The sequence below is a fragment of the Dryobates pubescens genome, chromosome 3 (assembly GCF_014839835.1).
Source record: "Dryobates pubescens isolate bDryPub1 chromosome 3, bDryPub1.pri, whole genome shotgun sequence".
NCBI classification, from domain to species: Eukaryota; Metazoa; Chordata; class Aves; order Piciformes; family Picidae; genus Dryobates; species Dryobates pubescens.
In genome coordinates this window covers 21,871,199-21,884,996 of record NC_071614.1, presented here as the reverse complement: position 1 = coordinate 21,884,996, position 13,798 = coordinate 21,871,199, and the positions used below count along the sequence as shown (strand labels likewise).

The 13,798-nt window shown below is 43.8% G+C and overlaps 1 protein-coding gene across 1 annotated transcript in view; it reads left to right on the top strand.

Moving 5' to 3' along the window:
• Window positions 1-443: 443 nt before the first annotated feature.
• The window catches only part of FZD3 (frizzled class receptor 3), a 57,755-nt gene continuing 44,400 nt past the window's right edge, over window positions 444-13,798 (top strand). The window contains exon 1 of the mRNA XM_009907732.2: window positions 444-832. Within this exon, the coding sequence (XP_009906034.2) occupies window positions 581-832 (252 nt within the window). The 5' untranslated portion in view covers window positions 444-580. The remainder of the gene's footprint in view (window positions 833-13,798) is intronic.

Sequence of the window (13,798 nt, the reverse complement as noted above, 5' to 3'; positions counted from 1 at the left end):
CCAGGGGATTGAACTAGATGACCTTTAAAGGTCCCTTTCCAACCAAAGCATTCTGTGAATCTATGTTTCTAAATATATTCTTCATTTTTGCCATCATTTTTGGGTCAAGTTTGCAGCACAGTAGCTTTTTTTCCATCAGAAATAGTTGGAAATCAGGATTCAGACTTGTCGTGGGGTCCTCCGAGTCTTGCATGTGAGAACTTGAAGCAATTTGACTGCCAAGCTGTTTAAATATTTTAATCAAATACAAGGTTGTTTTTTTTACTGTGTTCTGTCTGGTTTTTTTTATTCTAGGTTTCCTAACAAAAGGAGAACGTGGCTTGCCTTCTGCTCTGTCACAATGGAGTCAGTTGTGTGGGAATGTGGTTAAAGATTTTCATACCATAACTTATAGTGCTGGGAAAAGAAAAGACAGGATTCAGAGTATCACCAAAGTTGGAAGAGACCTCAAAGATCATTGAGTCCATTCCTCACATCTGTCTCAAATACAGCTCCTGGACGCATACAAAGAACATCCCAGTTCTGAAGAACCTTAAACCAGGACCGAACATGTCATCTCTGAAGTGAAATCTGCGGGCACATGAGGAGTCAAAGGAGCTTTCTGCCTGGGCTCAAGACCTGGCCCCATCCCCAGCGTGGCAGGATGGCTCCTAGCTGGATGTTTTGTTACCTTTGGCTGTTGGATGTTTTGGTGGGGCACACAAGAGGGCACAGTTTATTTTCTTGTGAGCCCATCATCTTGCGGATGTGCCAGGATCTGCCTTACAACACCACCTTCATGCCTAATCTCCTGAATCATTATGACCAGCAAACAGCAGCATTAGCAATGGAGGTAAGCCTGTCTTATTAGCAACGTGTGTATTCTTCTCCTCTAGTTGGCAAATAAATGGTAACAGAATCCAGGAAGATGTTTTATATTAGAAATGAAAATGGGAAAAATCGAAATAATTAATTACTTCAATGTAAGCCCAAACTACCACTTTCACAGAATGTGTTGTAATATATAGAAAAATATTCTGTGACTACAAAATTTGCCTAATTTAGTGTGAAGTACTCCAGATCTAATGTTTGTGTGCTACTTTAGATATGTGACGGGTTCTACACATTGGCCACAACAACCCCATGCAGCGCTGCGGGCTGGGGTCAGAGTGGCTGGAGAGCAGCCAGGCAGAGAGGGACCTGGGGGTACTGGCTGAGAGTAGGCTGAACATGAGCCAGCAGTGTGCCCAGGTGGCCAAGAAGGTCAATGGCATCCTGGCCTGGATCAGGAACAGTGTGGCCAGCAGGAGCAGGGAGATCATTCTGTCCCTGTGCTCAGCACTGGTTAGGCCTCACCTTGAGTCCTGTGTCCAGTTCTGGGCCCCTCAGTTTAGGAAAGATGTTGAGTTGCTGGAAGGTGTCCAGAGAAGGGCAACAAAGCTGGGGAGGGGTTTGGAGCACAGCCCTGTGAGGAGAGGCTGAAGGAGCTGGGGTTGCTTACCCTTGAGAAGAGGAGGCTCAGAGGAGATCTTATTGCTGTCTACAACTACCTGAAGGGAGGTTGTAGCCAGGTGGGGGTTGGTCTCTTTGTGGCCGTTTGACGCTGTGCCTTTAAGGAAGGGGCACACTGGCTAAATGTTTGTAAAATATTTTGGTAGTCTAAACGAATTTCATTGGCCAAGGATTGTGGGAGGTCAGATTGGACCCGGGGGAGCTGGGAACTTTCTCTCAGTCTTCCTTCCTTCGCTGTCCCTCTCGTCTGGATCTGCTTCTGGGATTCTGGCCAACTAAGATAAGATACTAACTCCTGTGCAAGGCCTTTCTTCCTTTCCTGCCCTGTTAACTGTCCTCGTCTCTTCTTCTACCTCCTTTGGGGGAGAAGGGAGGTAGGGGGTTGAAGGGGGCACAGGGGGAAGCCCCCTCTGTGGGGGGTCTGGTTTCTGGTTGAGTTCATTGGCTGTATATTCCTGTATATACTGTAAAATACCTGTATTTGTTGTGTTACATATAATCTGTTTCCTTGTAAAATATAATCTCATTTCTCCGACTGGGTTTAGCCGTGGTCTCTTTCTCAGTGGGGGAGGGAAAGCAGAGCCTTTCCTTTCAAACCACCACACTCTTCTCCCAAGCAACCAGCACCAGAACAAGAGGACACAGTCTCAAGCTGCACCAGGGGAGGTTTAGGCTGGATGTTAGGAAAAAGTTCTTCATAGAAAGAGTGATTTGCCATTGAAATGTGCTGCCTGGGGAGGTGGTGGAGGTGATGAGACTGGCTGGGGTGCTTGATGCCATGGTTTAGTTGATTAGATAGTGTTGGGTGATAGGTTGGACTTGATGATCTCAGAGGTCTTTTCCAACCTGGTTAATTCTATTCTATTCTAAATCATGAATGATTATTTTGAATGGTCTGTCACTTAGCTAAGTGCCAGAAAAACAGGACACTGAGCCACAAATAGAAGATTTTTCGTTCTGAAGGCTGCTTTACATAGAATACATAGAATAAACCAGGTTGGAAGAGACCTTCAAGATCATTGCGTCCAACCCATCAACCAATCCAACCCACCTAAACAACTAACCCATGGCACCAAGCACCCCATCAAGTCTTCTCCTGAAAAACTCCAATGACGGCAACTCCACCACCTCCCCAGGCAGCCCATTCCAATGGGCAATCACTCTCTCTGTATAGAACTTCTTCCTAACATCCAACCTAAACCTCCCCTGGCGCAGCCTGAGACTGTGTCTTCTTGTTCTGGTACTGGCTGCCTGGGAGAAGAGACCAACCTCTGCCTGTCCACAACCTCCCTTCAGGTAGTTGTAGAGAGTAAAGGTAGTCGTAATATTTGGCCTTTCTTACCTGCTTAGGAGCATGGTTTTGCAGCAGACTTGGTACTGTTAGGTTAGTGGTGGGACTTGGTGATCTTAAAGGTCTTTTCCAGGCAGGTGGTGGAGTCACCATCCCTGGAGGTGTTCAAGAGGGGACTGGACGTGGCACTTGGTGCCATGGTTTAGTAGTCATGAGGTCTTGGATGACAGGTTGGGCTTGATGATCTTTGAGGTCTCTTCCAACCTTATTGATTCTGTGATAAAACAGGAGCAGCATGAATCCTCTTGTGTATTGAGGGAGGAAGTCCTTGTCATTCTGGCAGGTTTTCAGTACCACTTCTTTACATAACCCTTAAGAAAAATGCAGCTTGCTTGGACTGCAAGAGTACAAAAAAGGGTGAATGTGAAGCAATGAAGAGAACTACTACAGCTGTGGTATTATCATCAGCAAATTCATTGTACTTCTCTTTCCATATCATTGATTACTTAATTGAAGCAACTGTTAAAATCTTAGTTAGTAAATTGTCTTTTTGAGACTTTGATTCCTTCATAATTATGATAAAGGATCCTAGGGCATGTCATCAGTGTTTTCTTGATATGTTCCAGCAATATTGGTGTTAACCATCTTGATTAAACGAAGAAAACTAAAATATCAGGAATCCCTCTCAGTGTATCCTGGTCCACACTGTAATTGGTTCCCCTGTGCCTTTATTTACTCTAGGAAAGATAATGCCTTAAGCTTTCCTCTGTGCTACATTTCATCTGTGCTCTAATCCTGTGAGATTGAAGGGAAAGCTTTCTGCATTCAAGGCCTGGAGCATTATTTTATCCCTACGTATCTCTAAAGTGATTTTTACTCCTTTTGATAGAGGACAAACACCAGTTTGCACCAGTGCAACCTCTGTTGACATCTACTTGGCTGTAGCAGAGGGTAAAAAGAGTGTTTTTTCACCTACAGTTTTTTAAAAGGAGTGATGCTGATTAGCACAAATTGTCACAGTAGTCATAGAACACCTTTGGTAGGAAGAGACCTTTTGGATCATCAAGTCCAGCTGTTAATCCAGCACTGCCAGGTCACCACTAAACAGTATCCCTCGATAAAACATCTACACAGATTTAAATCCCTCCAGGAATAGGGACTCCACCACTGCCCTAGGCAGCCTTGACAACAAGTTCCATGAAGAAATTTTTCCTAATAGGCAATCTAAACCTCCCCTGCTGCACCTTCTGGTTGTTTCCTCTTCTATCAGTTGTTACCTGGGAGAATAGACTGAGCTCCCACCTCACTGCAGCCTCCTTCCAGGGAGTTGTAGAGCGTGAGAAGGTCTCCCTTCAGCCTGAACAACCCCAGTTCCCTCAGCTGCTCCTCACAAGATTTGTGCTCTAGGTCTTTCATCATCTTTGATGCCCTTCTCTGCATCTGCCTCAGCGTCTCAACATCCTTCTTGGAGGGAGGGGCCCAAAACTGAGCCCAGGATTCAAGGTGTGGCCCCACCAGTGTCCGGTACAGGGGGATGATCCCTGCCCTAGTCTTGTTGGCCACACTACTGCTGATACAGGCCAGGATGCTGTTGGCACTCATGGCCACTTGGTTATGACAGAGTACGGAGTTCTAAGGTGATGGCTGTAAAGCCCACATATTTTGGGAGGCTCCACGGCAGCCTGGAGCCGGGGCTGAGCTGTCCAGGCCGGAGCTGGGAGCTGTCCTGCCCTGCAGTCCTGCACGGCAGCACCTGCTGCACTTGCTGCCGGCGTCACAGCTGCTGACCCCGCTCTTGCCTTTTATCTGCTGCCTGCTGTTATGTGAAACATCTTGTAGGTCTTTTAAAATATCGTATCATCTACTAACAGGTTGTTTTATTGCAATACCCATCTAGCACAGTCTGCTTCAGCTCTGTGGTTAAAACTCCCCTCTAAATAGTTCTGTGACATTGAGATGATGTCACACTGTGCTGCTGCCACAGTTCTGCTGTGTTACACAGATTGTGTGCTGTGTGAGGCTGTGAAGATGACAAAATTACCCCTTTTCTCTGAGGGATCTGAACGTGTTTACCCATCTCCTGGATTATTATTGCTACAACATGAAGAATTATCTTCTGTCCCCTTTCTTGCTTAATATTCCTTTGGCCTTGGAGGATTTGCTTAGGTGTAAGACTAGCAAGCAGTGTTTTTTTATATGAATCAGTGGTTTTTATCTGCTTTAATGCAGTTTTTGACAGCAAATATTTTTGTCAAAGAACACATAACCTGGTAGCCTGTTGCAGCCTGGGAACATGCTGTTAAAGCTTTTGTCACTGATGAAGAGAACTGGGTTAATATGATGATTGCCAGCTTTCCTGCAGTTAAGCATACTGCCAGCACTTCCTTCTCCTTCCCCTGATTTTTGAGAGACCTCACAAATGATGCTAGGGATCAAAGAGGATTTCAAAGACAGAAACCAGGCAGAACTGAGGGCTAAATGGTTCCTTCTGGGTGGGAACTGAAATGTTGTCCTTTGGGATTATACCGGAGGTCAAACGCTCCAGAAATGAGATGACGACCATGTGGGCATAGGAGATAACAGGCTCTTCCTTTGCACTCTCTCACAACTTCACTCCAATTTTGCTTATCAAAAAAGAGCAGTCAGGAGGACTTATGGATGCACTGTAGACAGGCTGGCTAAGTGTGCAGGTGGAAAAAGCAAAGGGGGCAATAGAGAAATAATGCCATTTTGCAGCTGACTTGGTTGTAGCTGGAAGGAGAAAGGAGTAATGCTGTCTCATAAATCCACTTGGTGGGCAGTCACAAGTGAAGTTCCTCAGAGTTTAGTACTGGTGCCTGACCTGTTTAGTATCTTTTTAATTATCTGGTTAAGGAGGTTGAGGGCAGCCTCAGTATGTTTGGAGACACAACTAAGTTAGACTGGAATGTTGATCTGCTTGACAGGGGGGAGGCTCTACAGAGGGATCTGGACAGGCTGGGTGGATGGACTGAGGTTCAACAAGGCCAAGTGGTGGGTCCTGCATTTGGGTCACAACAACCTCATGCAGTACTCCAGACCTGGGAAAGAGAAGCTGGGAAGTCCCTGGGACTGTTGGTCAACAGCCAACTGAAGATGAGCCAGCATGTGCCAGGTGACCAAGAAGGCCAACAGCATCCTGGCTTTGATCAGCAATAGTGTGGCCAGCAGGACCCAGGGAGAGATTGTCCCCATGGCACTGGTGAGATCATACCTGGAATGCTAGATTCAGTTTTGGGCCTCACACTCCAAGAAGGTCATTGAGGAGCTGGAGGAGGTCAAAAGAAGAGCCATGAAGCCAGTGAAGGGTCTAGAGCACAAATCTTGTGAAGATCAGCTGTGGTTGTTTAGCCTGGAGAAAGGGAGGGTAAGGGGAGACCTTCTGGTTCTCTACAACTCCCTGAAAGAAGGTTGGTGCAAGGGAGGGGTTGGCCTCTTCTCCCAAGGAACAAGAGACAGGATGAGAGGAAACAGCCTCAAGTTGGGCCAGAGGAAGTTTAGGTTGGACATAAAGAGCAATTTCTTACCCAAGAGGGTTGCAAGGGTCCAGGCTTCCCAGGGCAGTGGGATTAAAAAGCTGTGTAGATGTATTGCAGAGGTACATGGTTTAGTGGTGACCTGGCAGCGCTGCATTAAAGATTAGACTGCACAATCTTCAAGGTCTTTTCCAACCAGTGCTCTCCTACTCCATCAGGGTGGCAGGGTTCACCATCTGGGAATCACTGAGTTAATAAAAATAAATTGTCCAGTCATGAAATTTTAAATATTTAGAAACAGAGCTAATGGACTTTGCCTTAGAGCAGATGTGAAGAGACCTGATTGTTCACACTCTGCTTCAAAATTAGTGTGTGCTGCAAAACTTCATATCCTTGGTATCTACATTCTGTGTGTATAACATGCTTTCCTTTTTTGTGGCAGTATTTTTGCTTCTCCTCCCAGCAGTGATTTTGGAGTCTTAGTTCTTTTTTTAAAGTCCTTTTTAAATGGAAACCAAACAGACTACAGTTAAAAATGGCATCAACAGAAGACACAGCTATATATACTCCTAGCCAGCCTTAGCTTCTGAGATTGGAGTTTTACCAATATAGGTTGGTCACATGCTAAGTGGCTCATTTCAGTAGTGTTTCTCAAATAGCTTAACTATCAGACATATATTATTACTGATTTGTGGACTCCAGCACCTGAAGGGGGTGGGGCTACAAGAAAGCTGGAGTGGAACTGTTTACAAAGGGCTCCAGTGATAGGATGAGGGGTAATGGTGTGAAATTAGAGAAGAATAGGTTTAGATGGGATGTTAGGAGCAAGTTCCTTACCACGAGAGTATGGAACACTGAAGCAGGTTGCCCAGGGAAGTGGTTGAGGTCCCATCCCTGGAGATACTCAAGGTGAGGCTCAACAGGACTCTGGGCAACCTGATCTAGTGGAGGATATCTCTGCTAACTGCAGGGGGGGGGTTTGGAGTAGATGACTTTTGGAGGTCCTTTCCAACCTAAATCATTCTATGATTCTATTTAAGATAATTGAATTTAATGTGGAATACTGTGTCTCAGTTCTTGGTTTTCATAAGGGCCAGGAAAAGTGTGCAAAATGCACTGACCTTGTTTTATGTGGATGTGATTCCTGCCTCCCTTGGAGCTGGGAGGTAATATTGCCCCATCCCTCATCTAGTTTTGAGTGATATTTTTGGATGCAAGTGGGATGCATCTTTCTTTCTTACCCACTCACCCACAAGGATGGGGAGAGTGTAGGGTGGAAAACCCTGAACTTCTTTCCCCCTTTCCCTCCCCCGCCCCCAATTCCATCTTTATTCCTTTTTGCTTTGCTTGTGCACTACGCCTTCGAAATCTCAGCACTTTTTGCTTGGCTTTCTGTATTCCTCAGTTCTGCATCGAAAAATTTGTGTAAGAATAGAAAGCTAATGGAAAAGCAGGTTTTAATCAGCTGGTGTTTTGTAAGCATCCTAATCTTAGACGCTAATGTGCAGAAGGGATTAATTTTCTCTTTAGCATGTAAGATTGTGATGCTTGCAGAACAATGGAACTGTGCATGATCATAAGAACACAAGCAGCACACCATCTGATTAGAGCTTACTCCTTTATTAACTTTATATTCCCTTATTCCCACTCTGAATTTTTACTTTAGAAATAGCCATGGAAAGATGTGGATTGTTTTATTGTTAAACCAGACTGTCTTGAGGCTAGAATTGCAAAGATGATTCTGCAGAGCAAAGGAGTGCCCAGTGATGCACTGCTTAGAAATTCCTGCTCTAAGAATACCTGAGATTTGTCTGTTTGAAACCTGTCAGCTTGTGGCTTCATTCTTGATCTGTAAAGGGTATGAGTGCTGTGTGAAGGTGAAACCTCTGGGGGGGATAGGAACAATTTGAGAAGAAGTAGAGTCTTTGCATCCCCAAGTAGATAAAAAAAATTAGTATGATCTGGCAGTTCTGTAAAAAGAGGCTTCTGAGGAAGCTGTTTCTTGAGCATAGCCTTAGGCAGACTCATATTAAGACCATCAATCCAATCCTTTTCACACTGAGCTCCAGTGAACCTCAAGATCATCTGAATGAATATTGAATATTCAATGAAACTACCAGACAGGAAGAGCAGCCATGTGAGACAATAATTTATGTTCAGATAAAGCATAAAACTATGCATGTGTAGAATCACAGAATGGTTTGTGTGGGGAGGGATCTTTAGAGGTCATCTAGTCCAACGTCCCTGCAGTGAGCAGGTACATCATCAGCTACAACAAGTTCCTCAGAGCCCTGGCCAACCTGACTTGGAATGGCTCCAGGGATGGGGCTTCTACCACCTCTCTGGGTAACCTGGGCCAGTGTCTCACCACCCTGAGTGTAAACAATTTCCTCCTTACGTCTAGTCTAAATCTCCCCTCTTTGTACTTTGAATTTTGTAGAGGCTTAAATAAGGAAGAAAAGGGAAAGAGCCTCATCTTTGACTGGAAATGTGTGGAAATGAAGTTTAGTTTTAATAGTTTAGTGCAGGCATATGAAAAAACCCATCAGTTTTATGTAATGATTTGGTTTAAAGTAAATGATCTACATCTTAATCAACATCTATTCACAGTGGGCTTGTTTTCAGGGCCATGAAGGCAGATGGCTCTGCAGTGTGGCTAATTCGGCAGCATCTGGTGGAGGCTTTAAGAGGAATTATTAGGCAAGGTGGAACACACATGAATTTATTTTGACTAGTTAAATGACAATGTACTTTATAGTCAGTTTCAGCTTTATATTCATGCACAAGTGTAAACTGGGAGTCAAAAGAATGTTGTGCTGGAGCATTAAGGGAACATTGATCACACCCTGTACCTTTCCTCTCATTTACAACAAGCGTGCAGACCAGTTGTTGCATGCTTTTTCTTTACCTTAATCAAAACCAATGAGCTGATTATCTTGGAGGCAGCTGCTGTGGGACAAAACCCATGCTTATATTGTATATTTGATGGTGTAGTAGTAGTAGAGGTTACAGTAATTAGGCTTAGCCTTACATCTAGTTGTATGTGTAAGTTGGAGAGTACTGAAATAGCCACTCTGTGTTTAGCACATGCACACATTAGATCATGTCCCTGGTAAGGCAAAGGTTTAGCATGTGCACTGCAGAATTAACAACTCTGGTTAGTCCAAGTTACTAGCTAGACCTTTCTCTTCACCCTTTATAGTCTTCTGATACAAAGACAAAGTCAGTTGTAACTTGTGAGGTGACAGAATAAGTTGGAAACTCTTTAGGTTTCTGTCCCTTTGACATGTCATTATTTCAGAATGTGCAAATAGTTGACAGGCAGGTAAATAACAGTGGACTACTTAAAAAAAACACTGGACTAAAAAGTTGTGTGGGCTAGCTGAGATGTGCTTTTTATTTTGCTGATCACTTGGAAGTGGTGGGGTTTTCTTTCCTTTCTCTGGTGTGTCATGAAGTTATAGGGTAGTTGAATTTAAAATGGGACTGACAAGACAAGAGAACAAAACCAACTTCAGCACCAAGGAGCAGCTCTAAATGTTAGAATTTGTCTTGCTGCTATGGCTGAAGTTTTCTTCTTTTGGGAGATTCTTGTGGTGATTTTAGAGGAAGTTTTGTCTGTGAAGCTGTTGTGTTCTGTGGTATGAGAAGAAGAGCTCACTAAAGCATGTTTTTAATATACAAAGGATGAACCTTATTAAGCAAATGCATATGTGTCTGCTGCTTTACTCCCCATTTTGTCTCCTGGTCATTAAGAGCTGCAGATGCAGGAGGGTTTTGTGACTTTCTGCAGGAAACTGAGACAACATTTGCCCTACATCTAGCACCAAACTGGTACCCAAGGTTGATAGCCTGTGGGCTGCAAAATATCCCTAATGGTTGAGGAGCCCAGGGTTTGTGAACTGAGTTCATTGTTCGATCTTGCATCACTTGGGGCTCGAAGAAGAGTTACATCTTTAATAAAATATGGTTATAAAGAGTATTATTGATGTGAAAAATGGTAGAAATCATAGAATCACTGGCCCAGGTTAACCAGAGAGGTGGTAGAAGCCCCATCCCTGGAACCCTTCCAGGTCAGATTGAATGGGGCTCTGAGCAACCTCATCTAGTTGCAGGTGTCCCTGCTCACTATGGGGGGTGCTGGAACAGATGACCTTTAAAGGCCCCTTCCAACCTATAGCATTCTGTGATTCTATGATTAAATACTCATATTGAATTTAAGAGTCAATTCTGCACAGATTCTGTATGGTCCCATATAAATTAATTTGATGCTGTGAGGTGGACTTAAAACTAGCACAACATTGTATACTTGTTCCTTAAAGTTGTGTTTTAAGTTAGTCCATTTGTGAGACTTTTTTTCACTGGAGGTTCAGCACTGCCTTTTTTTAAAGATGCCTTTCCCATTTTGTTTCTCATCTTGTGGATTTGGCCATGATACTCTCTCCTCCTCCCTGCTCCCTGTCCCACAGAGTTAGTTCCTATGGTTACTTCCCTTTTGTGGGGTGTCAAAGGTTGGCATCTTGATTCTCCAGAGCCAAATTCTGCCCTTTGACTCTCTCCCCTTTTCACACCCCTTGCTAAGCTTGGCCTCTTGCTCTGCTAGGAGGCTTGTCAGCAAGGGGGTTCCCATGGAAACAAGGAAGGAAATTTGAAAAGAGGAGAGAACAGAAGCACAAAGGAGGCTGGTTGATTTGAATTTGAACAAGGAAGGAAGGAAGGAAGGCAAGCTCCTTGTAGTTCTTCTTTGTGTCTGGTGGAAGCCTGAAATTTATCTTTTAAAAGTTGCTTTCACTTTGCAAAATTGTTTATATTCCCTGTTTTTGATTTATAGAGCAAAAGGTATCATGTTGGTGGCACTAAGCAAGGAGAAACATCTTCCTTTTAAAATTCAGTGAGCAAATTCTCCTCAGCCATTTGTTTGACTTTTCCCCCTCATAGGTCCAAAAGCATCATTCATGCTTTTAATATTTTGCCCTAAAAACTTACACCTCTTACATATTTTTTTCCTTCCTAATGATTCTATCAGACTGTCAATTATCTACCATCTGTGCATCTCTTTTTTTCCTTTTTTTTTTTTTTTTGTGTGTGTGTGTGGAGGAGTGGATGAATATATGTCATTCAGCATCAGCAGACCCATTAGTCAAGTTCCTGCTCATGAGTGTTCCTTCTGCTGTCTTACTGCACATTTTTATCGTTGTGGCCAGATCTGGGCAGTTGCAGTATGGAAACATGACTGCAGAGAAGAATAACAGTTTGACCTTGGGTTTCAGTTTGGATGCCTACTCTCAATTATAAAAGGGGAGGGGGGAATAACAACTGCTCTTGAAAACATTTTGTGGGTGAAATACTGAAAAGTCTCAGCCCTTGAAGGGCACAGGCTTTTTCCATAGTCTTATTCATAACTAGGGACAAATTGTTCTCTCAAGCAGCAAATGATAGGATGAGAGGAAACGGCCTCAGGTTGTGCCAGGGCAGGTTTAGGTTGGGAAGGAAGAACAAATTCTTACCCAAAAGGGTTTTCAAGCCCTGGAACAGGCTGCTCAGGGCAGTGGTGGAGTTACAATCCCTGGAGGGACTGAAAAGCTGTATAGGTGTGGTGCTAAGGGACATGGCTTAGCAGTGGCCTGGCATTGCTGGATTAATAGTTGGATTCGATGATCTCAAAGGTCTTTTCCAGCCTAAACAATTCTGTGACTATAAATTATTCTTGTTATTCAGAATAACTTTAATTAAGTGACATCACAAAAAGGCAACATAATTCTTCAGATCCATAGGTTACTTTTTCTTTGACACAATAGGAGGCAGTTGCTTTTGTCTGGCAATAGTAAGATTCCAGGCGTTGATTCCCCTCCCTCTTCATGCTAGTTGCTATTAGTAGCTGGGGTCACAGAGGGGGCTCAAGAAAGGGGCGTTGAATTGAAGCCAGGACTGTAAAAGAGCTGTGACTTCAGTTCCCCTGCAGTGGTAGCTGATTTCCTCTGACACAACCTGTTGTACCCATTGGAGAGGAGCCAGCGCGACAGATAAAGGACACATTTTTGATCTCTCAGTGTTAGTCCTAATCTGTGAGGTGGGAGGCAGTGGGAGCTAAGTATGAGTGATATCAGCCAAGAGCTATTGGGCAGAACTCATCATGAAAAACTGAAAATGCACATACATGCCCTGTCCCCATCCTCCTGCTTTTGAGATTTAAGAGACAAAGGTAGTTGGAAAGCCAGCACTGCTCTGTGAACTTTCTATGGTTCCTCAGAGCAGAACCTCCCTCTGACTGGTCATCTGTGGTGTGCCAGATGAGCCCTGCTGTGGCTAACTAAACAGGGCTGATCACAGCAGGCTTCCAGCATTTTTCACCTTCCATACCTTTGAGCCCCACACCTGCTCCTTGCTCAATTGCATTTTCCATCCTTTTAGACACAGGTCTGTATAAAAGGAATTTTGCAGCCCTGGGCAATTACTCAAAGAGGCAATCAATGGGAAAACATGCTTATTCCTCTTGTCTTTCACATCACTCTCAAATGGTACATCTCTGGGCTGTAGTCTTTCCTATTTGTCTGACCTGCTCTCTCATAGTTTGATCTCACTGACTCCATTCTGCTTTGCTTCCCCTGCTGCAGTCTGTTCCATACACAGCCTGACACCCAGTACATTTACAGTGATTGTGTCACTTACTGTTCAAGACAAGTTTTGAAGGAATACTTCTTCCACAACACCCACAGATACTTGCTTATCTGTGTTCTGTTCAGCAGGAAAAGGACTTGGGTCCAGTGATCTCACACAGTAGTTGCACAAGCTTTTTGTCCACCCTTGTTTCCTTCCATCCCTGTCCCCTCTCTCCACCCACTGTCTTGTTAATCCTATTATTGTGTGAGGTCTTGTCCTACTTGTCCAGAGTGTTACAAAGACACACAGGGCACAGTGTGGAAGCAATTTTCCCCCACAGCTGTGCTAGTTCCGCAGAGGAGAGCTAGGCTTACAAATTTCTGTCCTCAACAGGGAGAAACTTCTGGACCTTTGAGGTCAAAATATACTTTAATCTCTTTTGAGCGAGGCAGGCCTGCTTTTAGGGTGCCACAGAAACAGATACACAGAGACACTGGGGGAATTTCTGTCAAATAGTTATCTGGTAAAATACTAACTGAAGGGAAGAAAAATCAACTGGGGGAGCTTGGTTTTATTCTGAAGTTGATAGTTTTGGTCAGGCTTTTAGAATTGGTCATTGGAAGGCTTGTGAAGTAGGTAACAGCTTTCTGTCCAGTGCAAAAGTCTCATCTAATTGCAATGAGTTGTCATTATTTTTCCTTATCCTACCCTGTAAAGTTCATTTGTGACCTCATTAACTTGACACTAAATGGGAGGGAGAAAGTGAAATTTTAATTTACAGCTGCTGTGTCTGCAGATGCTTTTTACATATGGTTAATGGTTCAACAGTGGTTAAAAATTGATGCCATCAATTATCTTAAAGCTTGGAGAGAAAGTGAATTTTCATTTCATACGTTGAAGTAAATTGAGATTTTTCTTAGTC